The following is a 15,649-nucleotide window of genomic DNA, read 5'->3' on the forward strand; positions in this document are numbered from 1 at the left end:
CTTGTCAAAGGTTTGACACCAATTTGGACTAAACCAATGTGAAGAAAATTATGAAAATCTCTTTTGTGTTTTTTAATTGACTCTAGACTGAAAAGTTGGCAAGTTTTGTGTTGTTTACTCAAGGCATAAACTTGCTCTACAAATTTAACATGGTGTTCACCTTTAAAGGAAGAAAGACTTCATTTATTCCTATAGATTTCATTACTAGGAACTTTGGGGATGTTCCAATCATGAATATCAATGTTATCGTTTGACTGGTACTCAATCTGTTCTATGTTAACTATGTCTAGAATCTTATTAAGGGAGAAACTAGAAGCTCTAGAAGTGATTAAGTTAGATCTGAAAAGTCTGCTCATTGTGCTAGATGAGAGGGATCTAGATCTAGACTTGAAATATAAAAGAATGACTTCAAGTCGGTAAAGCCTAAGCGCTACGATCTTCTCTACTCCGCTCATGTCGTTCCTAGGACTTATTGTTTGGATCTGGAAGCTTATTGTTTGGATTGAAGAAGAAAACATACCGAAAACAAAGCGAAAAGAAGAAAAAATTAATTAAATAAAAAGAGACAGAAACACAATAAATAACTCAAGATCCACTCCTTGGCGGTAGTTAATGGAGAATAGATAGATAAATCAACTCAGAGACCACACCTAGAAGGCAGTGCCTCCACCTGGGGATTGAGAAGATTTAAATATATAGATTAACTTACAACTTTTACGGTTCTAATACTAGAAACCGTCGGAAGCATGTATTAATTCACTAAGATTAATAAAAGGGTTATATATCTAGGATTTAACTATGCATGTCAAAATTAATCTTAGTGAATTAATACATGCTTCCGACGGTTTCTGGTATACATATACATATATATAGGGCTTCTCAGCTGCAGACGTTTGCACGGTCTGCACCATGTGGATTCGGCGATTCCGGCGACTGGCGGCGCGCAACGACAGTGAGAAAGGTGTCGAAGCTGCACTCCCCCCTCTCGACGCTCCGCTCTGTGCCAGCCGGAGCTGCAGCGCTGGCCCATGGCGGCCGGAATCTCGAAATTTCAAGTTTTCTAGTCACTGTGCGAAAATTTTAAGATTTCGGCCGCCGTTGACCAGTGCTACAACTCTAGCCGACACATACATGAGTGCTGAAAGGGAGGAGCATGGCCAGCACCATCAACGCCGTTGTTGCGCGTCGTCGGTCGCCGGAATCGTTAAATTTGCACAGTACAGACCGTGCGGACGTCCGCACCTAAGAAAATTTGTATATATATATATATATCATTTTCATATTCCTATATATAAACTTTATGCCATGAATCCATTATCATGAAATTTTGCGTAAAGATGCATTTAATATATATCAAACTTCATCTTCTACTAGTGAAGTACTGATTTGATCCGAATCAATGAATATATCGATCTAGCACTCATATATATTATTCACCTCTAAGTTCTCATTTGTACAAACCAAGCACCTAATTAAAATGGGGATTACATATATACTATGTGCACCCAGGAAACCTTGATATATGATTTCATATTACTTTGATAGTACGTTGTTAAGTTGTTAATGGATATGGCCATATAGGGGTCACGCATCTGAATTACCATGTATTATAGAGTGTATTTGTTTGATGGGTGCATATGGTAAGACAATCACTAATAATTTGAGAGATCACGTGTTCTAAGCACCGGTAAGAGAGGGGATGAGAAACAATATTTGCATGTGATTTTGAGTCTAGGTGTAAAATATCTTTAGTCTGGAAATAACGGAAAATATTTGATAAAGTGATCTGAGATTCACATTTAAAATTAGTTGACAATAGATGGAGTGACTCAAACTCTTATAAGCTCACAAGCTATGTCTCAATTTCCAATGTGAAATTTGTATTCTTAACGCGCCCCTACACGTGTGATGAATTTTCAAGGCATACACATTGACAACATTTTGGGTGACGTGGAGTGCGTGTAACTATTTGAATTTCACACTTGGACGCAATGGTCTAAATAGCGGTTATCGGCATCGTATCGGTTTTGTAAAATAAGGATATAACGGGGATATATCGAGATATATCGGATTTATCGTTTTTGCTAATTTTTTATTAAATTTGATATATTTATAAACATATACATTAAAATATATCAAATAAACTTGAGAAATTAAAACTTATAGAAATAAATGTACTAAATAAACTTCAGAAAAAAAATATTTGATTGTTTTGACAATTAAAATACATAAATAGTATTAATTAATAAAAATAAAAGGTGATCATCATTCATAAACTCTCTCGTCATTGAATGTTATCAACGAAACTTTCATTTTCTTTAAATTATTTTTTTAAACGCTTTAAATTATTATTTTTAAACGACGTGGTTTTTAAAAAAATAAAAAAGCACCGATATATCGGGTCAAACTCGGTTTGACCTGATATATCGCCATTTGACTTGATTTTTCGGGTTGACCGATATAATAGACCGATAAGCAACTTATCGTATTGTTTTCTTAATATCAGGGATATATCGGGATATTTAGAACATTGTTTGGACGTGATAACCCGCTCTGATATCATGATAAAGTGATCTAGAGTTTATATCCAAAACCAATTGGCAATAGATGAAGTGGTTCAACTCCTTATAAACCCCACAAGCTGGATCACAATGTGAGATGTGTATTCTCAAAAAAAATTGTGTTATTTTTTAGTTCATTTTGTAAATTATGATTTGTCAAAAAATGAAAATAAAGCAAAATCACATGGTTGACACACCCAAATCGTTCATCAAACTTTGTAATAACCACACAACTGATGTGATATTTGCGAAAAGAAAAGCCTAAAATGCTAATATCCCCTAAATTTTCAATTAACCTGATAACGTGATTGCTCCACTACGTCCATCTCTATACATGTATAGCTCAATCATATATATATATGATCGTTTTAGAAAAATGTCCGCTAAATACATAAAATATACCGCAACCACTAGTTAGTTGGATTATAAGGTTTATATATATTCAATTATTCATGCTTTATCAATGGGGAACAAGTGGAAAGCAAAGTAGTGCTCTCAGCCTCTCACCGTATCAAAAAAAAGAGTAGTGCTCTCACATTCACGAAGAAATAAATTCAAAACGATGATTGATCAAATGAGTGCCTCTCTGACGTATGTCATTAACTCGATCATTATCCTTCTAACAATGTGAGCATCATATCGCTCTTATGATTATGAGTACGCACCACAACTTTCATCTAAACTTACCTCATTTGTCTAATTGAGAGTCTTATCTCTCAAAGTCCCCAGTTTCACTTTTCTGGGAAATTACTTGATCTATCATTTTTGGGAAAACAGGACAAGCAGTCATATTGTGGTGTCTATATTTTCTAGTCATGTATAATTGCCCAGATTCCAAATAACATAAAACGTTATGCTGATGAAAAATAGATTGTCCAAAAGCAAGCAAATATGCAATTAGGAAAGATGAAAGGGAAGTAACTCGATCAACAATAAGTTGGCTTTGGAATTATATTATTGAAGGAAGAGCTTAATGCGCGCGTAAATAGGGTAAATGTGTAACCATGGTAAGTTGCCTCTCATGCTCAGTTGATATATACATATATATATATACATACATATATATACATATATATATAGCTTCTCGACTGTGAAAAGGTCCGGACGGGTTTTCGTCATTTCTCTACAATCAAGACACCGGCGACGCCGTTTTTTATCACCAGAGTGACACCAACCTCTAGATGTTGCTGCGACGAAGAAGAAGGCTAAGAAGAGATCAAGGTCCGACCTATACAACAACCTCATTTAAAACTTCACCACCGATCATGGTGGACCTCCGATCCCGATCTCTTTCGCATTCTTCTTCTTCTTCGCAACATCTAAGAGGTGTGATGTCACTTCGGCGAGAAAAAAAAAACGACGTCGCCGGCGACCGGATTGTGAAGAAATGGCGAAAATCCGGATCTCCACACTTGAGAAATTATATATATAGTTCAGAATCTCCCCTAATAGTAGGCCTTAGCACTTCTGCTCAGTCTTTTCAAGACTAATCTTCCTCCCACGTCTTCCTTCTGAAACATCACATCTTCATCCTCGTCTTAAACCACCCGAGCTCCGAGGCTCGATCACATTAATCATTTTCATTCTTTTGGGAGTTCATGCATACTGAATTAATATAAACAATTTTTTACCTAGCTTGTTCAATGAAATGTATGTGATAGATAATTCACTAATGGTAGTTTATTTCATAACTATACGTACTAAAATTTCTTTTTTGACGTACTGTTTCATCATCACCATATCATTTAATTTTAACATTTTCATTCTACAGTTTCTACCTCTTCTACATGAGAAAGACGACTAGGTAATGTATTATGAGTTTTTTTTTTTAATAAGTATCATGCGTTTAAATATGATAGGTTTAAAATTAGCGCTATCATGTGAATAATTCATTTATGCAATGGTACGTTGCAACTTAGTATACGTTTTTCATGTGAATCAGCCAACATTATCTACCCGTTACCCACGGTACCAAAGGTGTGAAGGGTAGATTCTTACGATAAATTTACCGTAAGTGGACTTTCTTAGCTTTTCATCTAATTCATGCCTCTTTCTTCCTTTCTAGTAGCCCACCTCTCGGCAGTTAATTAACTACAAGTGGTAATTCATCAAGACCAAACACGCCAAATCTCATGAGATCATTTATATGCATGATTAGACCCCTTGCGTTCTCATCTCACACTATAACTGTATAACATCCACCGGACCACCACCAAGTCTCTCTCTTTCGCAATTTATTGGCAGTTACAAAAGGAGCCTACCAACTTGCATCTTTTAAGAGATGCACACCTTCACGAAATCTATCCACTCATCGACAAACAACCTTATCTCAAGAAACCATAAAAAGAAAACAAGAATCCAAATTCTCATGTCTCATTTATGTTTCTAACAAACCCTTCAGCTCATTTTACTCAAACAAGCATTATGTCTGCAACATCAATACAAACACAAAACAGTCCAGTAGAGAGTGCCTCTCGATCATGTTCATCCCAACTTCCCACCCAAAAATGGCCTCCCCACCTCCTCAAGATCATGCTTTCAGAGCTCAGAATACAAAGAGGAATAGCTCTTCCTCTGGTGGCTATGAACTTGACATGGTTTGCCAAGATAGCCATCACAACAGCTTTTCTAGGAAGACTCGGAGAGCTTCAACTGGCTGGTGGCGCACTTGGTTTCACTTTCGCTAATGTCACTGGCTTCTCTGTCTTGAGTGGTCTATGTATGGCCATGGAGCCTATATGTGGTCAAGCATATGGAGCCAAAAACATTAGGCTTCTCCACAAGACACTTCTTATGACAACTTTCTTGTTACTTCTTGCAACTCTTCCTATTTCATTTTTGTGGCTCAGTGTCGACAAAATCCTCATTCATTTTGGCCAACAAGAAGACATTTCAACAGTTGCAAAGACCTACCTTTTCTATCTCCTACCGGACTTGGTTATTACCGCATTGCTTTGTCCCCTCAAAGCCTACTTGAACTCGCAAAGCATTACACTTCCTTCCATGTTTTCCTCAGGTCTAGCTCTTGCCCTTCATATACCGATCAACATAGCGCTTGCAAACGCTAAAGGCATTGAGGGAGTTGCAATGTCTGTCTGGATCACTGACCTTATGGTTGTGATTCTACTTGCAATCTATGTGTGTGTGATAGAAGTTGAAGCAAAGGAAGGGAGGTTGAAAGAAGGCGGGTGGTTGGAACAAAGTGTTTGGGACTGGATTAGGCTGCTCAAGCTTTGTGGACCTTGCTGCCTCACTACCTGCCTAGAATGGTGGTGCTATGAGATTTTGGTCCTGTTAACTGGTTGGCTCCCCAATGCCAAGCAGGCAGTTGGAGTTTTAGCCATAGTACTAAACTTCGACTACCTGCTTTACTCAGTGATGCTGTCTCTGGCAACATGTGCATCGACTAGAGTCTCAAATGAGCTCGGAGCAAACAGCGCAGGCCCTGCATACCAGTCTGCATTTGTGTCTCTGGCAGTGAGTTTGATCTCCGGTTGTTTAGGTGGATTGGTGATGGTAGCTTCCCGGGGATGTTGGGGGTCACTGTTCAGTCATGATAAGGGGGTTGTAAGAGGTGTGAAGAAGATGATGCTGCTGATGGCTTTGGTGGAGGTTGTGAACTTCCCATTAGCTGCTTGCGGAGGGATTGTTCGAGGAACGGCGAGGCCATGGTTGGCTATGTATGCAAATCTTGGTGGATTCTACTTTCTGGCTTTGCCCTTGGGAGTTATTTTAGCCTTCAGAGTTAAACTGGGGCTGAGTGGACTGTTAATAGGATTCTTGATTGGGATGGTTGCATGCTTGATTTTGTTGCTGATGTTTGTTCTAAGAATGAACTGGGATGAAGAAGCGTGCAAGGCACAAAGACTTGCCTCAGTTTCCTGTCAAGCACCAGAACTTAAAAAAGATGAAAACCACAGAAGCTTGGGCAAAGTAGATGCCGAAGTCTAAGAGGATCAGGAACTGATAATGTCTGGTTGTCTACTACAATGTTCTCCAACTCCAAAGGATAATTCTAGCAAAGTTTTCGTGGAAAAGCAATTCCAGCATCACTAGTCTTGGAGATGAGTGGTGGCACCATTGTTATACCGAAGGAATTTACTGCAGCTTTACTCCAACATTCACTTGAACACAAGAAAAGATCACTTGTGTGGAATAAACCCAAGTCCAATTTATAATCAGAAGCAAGCTAACATTCAGATACAACAAATGCCATTAAACAAGTCCGACTAACATCAACTATCCATGTAATGGTTAAAACCGTATCACAGGTATAGAGAACAAAAACAAAAAACAAAAAATATGGAACATATCATCCCTAATCCTCTACGAATCCAGGTTCAGAGATTAAAGACTCCAGCTCTTTCACTCTCTCTTCATTGAAGCCAAGAGTGGCCATTATCTTCCGGCCCGGTGAATCCACTTCGTACCAAATGCCAAGAAGCAGATGAGATGTTGTAATTTCACCACTACCGCCTGATTCAAATATCAGTATATTAAAAGAAATTAAAGAGGAATAAAAGCTTATAATCATGATTTGTCAAAGAAAGATGATCATGTGCTCTTGGAGCTCAGTCCTGCAATTCAACAAGTAGGGTACACTGCACAATAGCAACATGACCCTCCTTACAAAGAGTTCAATTACCATGCATTGAAGAACCACAACATGATTTTGATCAATTGTGGAATAATTATATCGCTTCCTTCATGAGAAAAATATGGCATTTGGAGCTCCACTGAGATCGTCTTTGCATTTATTTTTAAAATGGCATTGGAAGAACACACAATTTGTATATCTTTTAAATAACGACGGATAGGTACTGCTTGCAATCAAGAACACACAAACTGTTCTAGCATCTGATGTAGCTCAGATACAATGATCCATTCTCTAGATGAATTTTGTAATTGCAAACTCAAACATAAAGGTGATCAAATGCCACTTTAAGAAAATACCCCTTCCCCACTTCCCATGGTTTTACACAGATACCAATTTTGACTGAACTACAAAACAATGAAAAACAACCTTCTACTACAACACCAAACCGCTGAACTCTTAGAAAAATCTTACAAAATTTTCAAAGAACATATCAGAAATGAATTCTATCCCTTGTGCATTCTCTTATGATACTTCAAGGAAAAATTATACAACGTGATAGACCCAAATCTCTGATGATAATCTTTACTACCCAACAGTGTTGAGACCATTGTAGCCTATGTACAATCTTCACTATAATTCATTTTGTACCTTGCCTTTCATATTAAATATACTGTTTGATTGAACACTTATGCAATCCCAAGAACAATTATATACATAAGTTTCGGGGACATGCCAGGATGTACTTAAAGTTAAAAAATGAAAAGACCAATAAATTCATTGACGTAAGATAATTTTTTCTGTAATTGAAAAAGCACAGAAATTTACCAGATTTTATTTTCTTATCAACAGCCCAGTCGAGTACACGCTGAGCTTCGTCAGTCAATGTGGGATGCTCAGGACTGAAAAACCACATATCGGCTTTCCCAAGTAACCTGACAGTTTCTTCACGCACCTTGAATAGTGTAACTCCATTTGCTCGCAAAAATTTCGAAGCTAAAGTGGTTCCTGCAGTCCAATGCAAAGATGGCCAAGTAAATCGCAAATTGAGTTTATCACAGCGACCCGATATAATCAAAAGATTTTCCAAGCATTCCCTTAGTTTTATTTTTATTTGTGTTGGTGGCGGTGTCAAATACTAATGAACTATTGGTATTTATTAAAGCATTCCCTTAAATTCTAACAATAAACCATTCTACTAATGAACAATAAACTTGAAGAGAATATATAAAACTTACCTTCAATGAGGATACCCATGAGGATTGCTTCAGTCCCAGTAGTTGGGTACTTGAGCTTCCTGGCTTCCAATTCCCCCATTGCAAATGACTTTATAGCCCTGCTAGACCATCTGCATCCATCCAACAAATACCATTATACCAAAACCTCAATCCCACCAAAATTAACCCCAAAAAAAAACATTAAAATTCAACAATCAAAGTTCAACAAAAGACACTCACTTGGGAAGTTCCTCATTGGACGAGATTCTCTCCTTGACTCTGCAATGATAAGATCAGAAGCATCTGAAACAACAGCTCGTCATCTAAAACGTGAAACGAAACAAATAAGGGAAAGGGCTCAGGCAACACGACAGGATTGAGTGTACTTACGCCGTCGGGAGGCTGAGGCAGATTGTGGAAGAGAAGGGTCGGAGCTTTGGCAGTTGGGCTCTGCTGACTCCTAGAGTGTTGGTTCTTCCGAGCCATGGGTTCAGAAGACTTGTGGGCTTCAAGGTGGTTGTCAAAGGAATATAATAAGATTCGGGTCTGGCTGTTTGATTGGGATTGGATGCAGAGACGAAGGTAGGAAGCTTGGAGAGGGAGAGAGCAGCCATTATTGGAGCAGTCGGGGCACTTCCTTGCAGGCTTGAACTGATGTGGATATGTTAGAGCATCACACCCATAAATTGCATTGGTCAAGCAAATGGTACGGCCAGAAGCAAATTTTGTTTTAAGCAAATCGATTTCATATTTTGCTCAAGCAAATCGATTTTTTCACACACATACTTACAATTTGCTTGAGCAATTCAATTTTGTCTTGTTGTGAAATAATTAATTTTTTTTACCAGATATATTTACAAACCAATAATAATGTGCCACGTGTCATTATCGACTCGATATTATCCAAAATTTCCGATAAGATTTTCGACTAATAGATAATTGACAGGTGTCACTGCCACATGTCATTGTCGCTAAAATAATTAGAGCAGATTTCCGATAAGATTTTCGACTAGTAGAGAATTGACACGTATCACTATCGGCAAAATAATTAGACCAAATTTCTGATAAGATTTTCGACCAATTTGCTATAAAAACGTCTAATATCACTCATTATAACTCATCTTTCAATCTAAACACTTAGCAACATTTCCTTGTTCATCACTCTGATGAATCCTTTCAGCTTCCACAATTTTTTCAGGCAGAGACAACGTCAACAAGAAGAGGATGACGATATGGAGCAATCATTCGTGAATCAGGTAGTCATGGCGGAAGCACAACACGATGATGAATCAACACGACCAAGCGGTTCACGTCGCGGTAAAAAACCAAATAAGCCACGTCAGAGGCTATCTAGGGGACACAATCTCATGGAAGATTACTTCATCGAACGTCCAATTTTCGACGCTCAAGACTTTCGTCGGAGGTACAGGATGAGCAGAGACCGATTCAACATTATCATGACGGACCTCTGCAACCACGACATGTCTTGGCATCAAAGAGAAGACGCCACTGGTTTGCTAGGGCTACTTCCCCAACAAAAGATGACCGGGGCCCTACGAATGGTAGCGTACGGGTCAGCCACAGATCAGTGTACTGAAATTACAAGGATGGGGGAATCGACTACCCTGGAATGTATGAAGGAGTTTTGCAGCCAAGTGGTTCATCTCTATGGTCCAAGATACCTCCGCAGTCCAACACCGGCAGACCTCACGCGACTACTAGCTAAAGACGAACGCCGAGGTTTTCCAGGTATGATTGGAAGCATCGACTGCATGCATTGGGAGTGGAAGAACTCCCCAACCGCCTATCAAGGGGTATACTCGGGCCGAAAGGGTCGCCCAACGGTTATCCTAGAGACAGTGGCCTCGTATGATACGTGGATATGGCACAGTTTTTTTGGCTTTCCTGGAGCTAAAAATGACATTAATGTGCTTCACTTATCGAATGTGTTCTCAGAGATCCTTGCCGGAAGAGACCCAACTGTCGTCTACGAAGTCCACGGACAGAGGTACACCACAGCTTATTATCTGGCTGACGGAATATATCCAAAGTACTCTACATTTGTCAAAACAATTTCCAGTCCCCAGACGCCGCAAGATAAGCTCTTCGCAAAGAAACAAGAGGCATACCGGAAAGATGTGGAGAGGGCATTTGGCATCTTGCAATCTCGATAGGCAATTATACGTCATAGTTGTACATTGCACCACAAATCGGTAATGACTACCATCATGTTAGCTTGCATTATATTGCATAACATGATTGTTGAGGAAGAGTATGTGGATGATGAGGATGATGATGAGGAAGAAGAAGAAGACTTGCAAAACCCATCGAGGGCTTTCCGGGTTTATGATGGGCCGGTGAATGCACAAGGGAATCGAGTTCTTTTTGAGCCAATCAGTAGAGATGGAGCTAATATACAACGGTTTCATGACCGTGTTGCCGATTTCGAATCCGCTTACATCCATCGAGAGCTCCAGAAAGACTTGGTGAAACACATTTGGAGAGTGGAAACCGGTGAAATACTTTAAATATGTTTTATTGTGTGTTTTCATGATGTTTGCGTTTAATTATTAAGCTTGTGTTTAATTTCAGTATGTGTTTTAATTTAATGTGTATTTCAATTTCAACTTAATAAATAAATTACATTTTATTTCTCGAAAAATTTAAATTACATAAAATGACGAGCCAAGCCCAGATTTATTCTTAGTACAATACTATAACTACTATGGAAAAAGCACGCGATTTGGGTGATAACAATCCGAATATGTTTCATCGGTAGGTTGATTATGACTAGCTTCTCCTTCATTAAGGATTGCTAGTTTCCTCTTGGTAAAATACCTTTTCGAGATTGGGGTCATAGCCTCCAAATCCATTGTCATGATCCTTGTGTCATTCTCTTGTTTCTTCAATCGTAACTCTTCTTCCGCCCTTGCTTCTTTCCGCTTTTGAATGTCTATGTACTCCGCATAATAATTAAGCTCACTTTCATTATGGGCTAGCCTCTTGGTATGCCATGATGCTTGGTCACTTGCAATGGTATGCAAAACTTCCACCCGTTGCTCAATAGGAGTCTTACCCTGTTTCTTTTGGCGCCTAGCTTCCTTTGCCGCCTTGGTTCCCATTGGTCTAGGTGGACTCGATGGAGCTGCCGTGTTGCTTTGAGGTGTCTCATTCAATTGGTCGTCATCCAAATTGATGGTTGGAGATGATTCAGTTGCGGAAGGAGTACCGTGGTAACTACTTGCATATGGAGATGGAGTAGTAGGTAGCACCGCAACGAAAGATGGATGATCTTTAACCACTTCCTAACATTCAAAGTGTGTAAACTTTTTCTTCTTGGCATTATAGTAACATGATTGAGCTTGTCGTTCCTGATGTAAAAAACTTATATTAGGTACTTATTTAATTACATAATTTAAATAAATTAGATAAAACAAATAATGTAACAAATTAGATATATTAAAACAAATAATGTAAACAATGCTACATATTTAAACAAATTAAATAAAACAAATAATGTAAACAAAATTAGATATATTAAAATAATTAAATATGTAAACAATGCTACATATTTAAACAAATTAGATATAAATTACATAATTTAATTCATATAATAAAATAAAAAATTATAATATATGATAAAACAATGTACTTACTTCGTCCATTAGCGAAGTGCCGCTAGCTATACGTTGTCGTGATGCCGCCAAACATTCGCCCCATGTTTGCAAGAGTAGCTTGAACTTGTTGTAGTGAGAAGCGAGCGCAATTCGGGTCCTCGGCTCCTTCGGAGGTTTCTCACCCGGTGCTAGCACCCAATTTTGCATATAATCACCATGAATTGTCTCCCACAATTTGTCCCTCTTTTGTTTGTTACCGTCATATTCATCAATGCTATGACGGACAAAAGAAATGCACATTTGTAAATCTTCGGAAAGAACCCAATGGGTGCCCATTGTTTTGGAAAAAAATGCTAAACGAAATGAGAGAGGAGATGGAGGAAGATGTGAAATTTGTTGTGCACAAATTGGTGTGAGTTCATAACAAATTGAAGTAGTATTTATAGGCAATTATTTGGGAGAATTTTGAAATTTTGGGGATTTTTTTACAATTTTTTGGGTTTATTTCCGTTATGATCAAATAGTAGCCGTTGCCAATTAATTCTGGCCATTGGATCGAAATTTCTGATTTCAAAATGGAAGGCCCAGATCAATTGGACCGTTGGCCAATCAGTGAGACACGTGTCAGCCATTCATTGGCTCGCTATTTTTTTTAATGGCGCGTGTGTTGCACGCGCCTAACATTAAAAAAATTCGCCCGTGCCTGACGTCACCCACGGGCGGTGGACTCCGCTAGGCGAACGAGCAAACGCCGGAGCAAAATTTGCTCAAGCGATCGGACGAGCACAACGGCTGGGTTAACTGGGCAAGCAGCTCGCCTCCTCCTGCTCGCCGGTGCGAGCCTCCCCTTCTCCTGCTCGAGCTCCTCCGGCTAGTCCCTCCTCCTGCTCGAGCACGCCGGCACATTTGCTCGCCGGTGCGGATGCTCTTAGGAAGGAAAGGTTAATAAGGATAATGCAATCGTAGTGAAGTGTTCGGAGGAATTTACCCAACACTTGTTTATGAAGAAACTTCACAAACTGTTTTCTGACTTTGTTATATAATGGCTTTCTTCGTATAAATGTAGGGTAAATAGGTAAATTTCTTTTATGGTACTTAATGTATGAAAATAAATAATTTAGTACATGAAATTCTCATTTGTATTCTCTTTTGGTATTTTTATCAGATTTAATTATATTTTGAGAGTTATTTTTGTACTTTATATTTTATATTTTACTTCATATTTTCCTATCATCATCAATTTGTCTCTCATTTATCCCAAAAATATATGTCGTCCACTTAGCATCCACTACGTATATGTTAAAATTAAATATTATTATAATTATAATTAAATTACCATAAGATGTTTATTTCATCTGTATTAATATTAATTTTAGTCAAAAGTAATTATATAATTTACCTTTTTCTTTTTTGCATAGGAAATAAATTTCCTATATGCAATCCCAATTTAGTTTGGAAAAATAGACCAAACATTGTCTCACATTTGGGTCATTCTAATTTTTGGTATCTCAAGTTAGAGAAACTTTAAAAATGTGTCTCACATTCTAATCCTGATCTAATATCAGTATATGGTGTTGTTAAATTTGTAAGAAAAATAGTCATCTTACAACTTTAGAAGTATATTTTTGTCCATTTCTAGATTTTATTATTATCTCAAGACTAAAAAAAAGAATGTTCAGGAGAGAACTTCTCGATCTCTGTCCTTCATATTGATCATTGATGGAGGTAAACTCATAATCATCTTCTTCAACTTCATTACCCAATTAATTCTAAGGTCTTTTCTTAGTTCAATTTCCCCAACCACTCATTCCCAAACCCATAAACTCTTGTTCACTACTCTCTTTCATCTCCTCCTTTTGCATCGATTTGTGAAAAATAAATAATCGTTAAATTAGAAATGAATGTGATCGACAAAGGCATGAAAAATATTTCTGGGTTTGATAGAAAATTTGGGATAGTCCATCAGAGAAGGGATCATAAGAATGAATCTAGGTTTGGGACTCTCTCTTTTTAATTATTATTTTGATGGAAAACCAATAGTACTAATACTAATCAATTTTTAATATTAAGATCTAAAGGAGGTTAAAGAGCTTTTCTAGCAAGTTCATCCTTATTCTCATCAAGCCATCGAATGATATCTTCAAACGCATTCACAATTTTATTCTTGTTCGTTCGCTTGAACTTTGGGAGATTAAAAATAGTCTCCTTATATATATATATATATATATATATAATCTATATTGAAGTTCTAATTTTGGCACACTTTTCGGTCAAATGTTTTCACCATAAGCGATTCAATATTTAGGTATGTTATTCAAGATCATCTCTACAAAGTTTCATCCAATTTGACAATGGTTTGAGTTTTTAAAATTGAGATTTACACGAACGGTTCACGTTGAACAGTTTTAATTAATTCATTGATTTAATCTATTTTCAATACTTTAACGATGTCCGAATTAGATGAAATTTTGTAGAGATTATCTTGAATAACATACCTAAATATTGAATCGTTTACGGTGAAAAAAATTTGACCAAAAAGTGTGTCAAAAAATTGGAATTTCACTCTGTAATTTCATAATGAAGCTTCACTCTGGATAGAGACTATATATATATATATATATATATATATATATATATATATATATTCTCTTGGTATTCTCCTCGTCCTCTGACTTATACTTCTCGGCCTCCTTGATCATCCTCCCAATTTCCTTTTTAGATAACATGCTTTTGCTATTATTCGTGTGGGATACAGTTAAGCTTTACTCCTCTAGTGCATGCCAATAGAAAATGAAATTCATATAACCCTCTATATGTAACATACACACAACTCTCAATGAGAATCAATGGAGTGCTGGGAGTAAGAGCATTACTAGGAGTTGATATCGAATGACCGACATTTAAACTTGAATTGCCAATTGATTTTAGTAAATTATGAACTAATCAAGTTTGTTTTCCTCTTTTTTGTTGGAATTCTAGAAATTATAGTTTTAAGAATTCATATAATTTGGTTGGTTATACCACAAAGTATCAATATTTTTCTCTGTTCAATGAATCAATTTTTATAAGCCTCAGCCCATTGGAAACAGAAATGTAACCGGGGTGGCGGGGTTGGGCCGTGCATCAAGCATAGCCCAAGCTGGAGTTTGTGACCTACAAGGCTACATGTTCATGAGTTCATCCCAACTTGAAGGTCGCAGGAGCTTCCCTACGAACGAACCTCATTCAATTGCATGCCAACATGTTCATAGTTCAGGCTGGATAGATATAACTACTTATTGAACTTCTGCTTGATAAGTACAGAACATGTGAAGTGTGATCAATGAGGAAGGTGACTGAGCCAGACCCCTGCAAACACACCTACGCACTCGCTTTCGCATGCTTCATACATATCATTTTATCACAATGATCGACCAACAGAGAGAATAAATCCGCCACCACCCCACATATGTACCCCAATAAGTCTCTGTTCACCTTGTCCTTGTGGTGCCACGAATATAAACACAGTTCCATCATCAAACCCACAGCGCGCTGTTAAACCTTAAAAGCTGGGCATATATAGCTTGGTTTCAGTTCTTGAACATGTCCTTCATACCCATTTACACTGATTGTGTCTCTGATCATACATACCTCTGAACGGGATAAAGTGAAAAACACATA

At 37.7% G+C, this 15,649-nt stretch overlaps 2 protein-coding genes across 2 annotated transcripts; one reads left to right on the forward strand and one right to left on the reverse strand.

Moving 5' to 3' along the window:
• Nucleotides 1-4,937: 4,937 nt before the first annotated feature.
• LOC126793718 (protein DETOXIFICATION 56) lies at nucleotides 4,938-6,594 on the forward strand. Its single transcript, XM_050520321.1, has one exon. The coding sequence runs from the start codon at nucleotides 4,941-4,943 to the stop codon at nucleotides 6,510-6,512; it is 1,572 nt and encodes a 523-aa protein (XP_050376278.1). The 5' UTR covers nucleotides 4,938-4,940; the 3' UTR covers nucleotides 6,513-6,594.
• Nucleotides 6,595-6,707: 113 nt separating this feature from the next.
• On the reverse strand, nucleotides 6,708-9,018 carry LOC126793719 (ATP-dependent Clp protease ATP-binding subunit CLPT2, chloroplastic-like). The gene is made up of 5 exons (XM_050520322.1): nucleotides 8,763-9,018; nucleotides 8,613-8,651; nucleotides 8,394-8,503; nucleotides 7,984-8,163; nucleotides 6,708-7,037 (listed from the first exon to the last, which is right to left on the reverse strand). Exons 1-5 carry the CDS (start codon nucleotides 8,984-8,986, stop codon nucleotides 6,880-6,882), a joined length of 711 nt encoding a protein of 236 aa, XP_050376279.1. The 5' UTR covers nucleotides 8,987-9,018; the 3' UTR covers nucleotides 6,708-6,879.
• Between the last annotated feature and the right edge of the window lie 6,631 nt (nucleotides 9,019-15,649).

The sequence above is a fragment of the Argentina anserina genome, chromosome 5 (assembly GCF_933775445.1).
Source record: "Argentina anserina chromosome 5, drPotAnse1.1, whole genome shotgun sequence".
Taxonomy (NCBI): domain Eukaryota; kingdom Viridiplantae; phylum Streptophyta; class Magnoliopsida; order Rosales; family Rosaceae; genus Argentina; species Argentina anserina.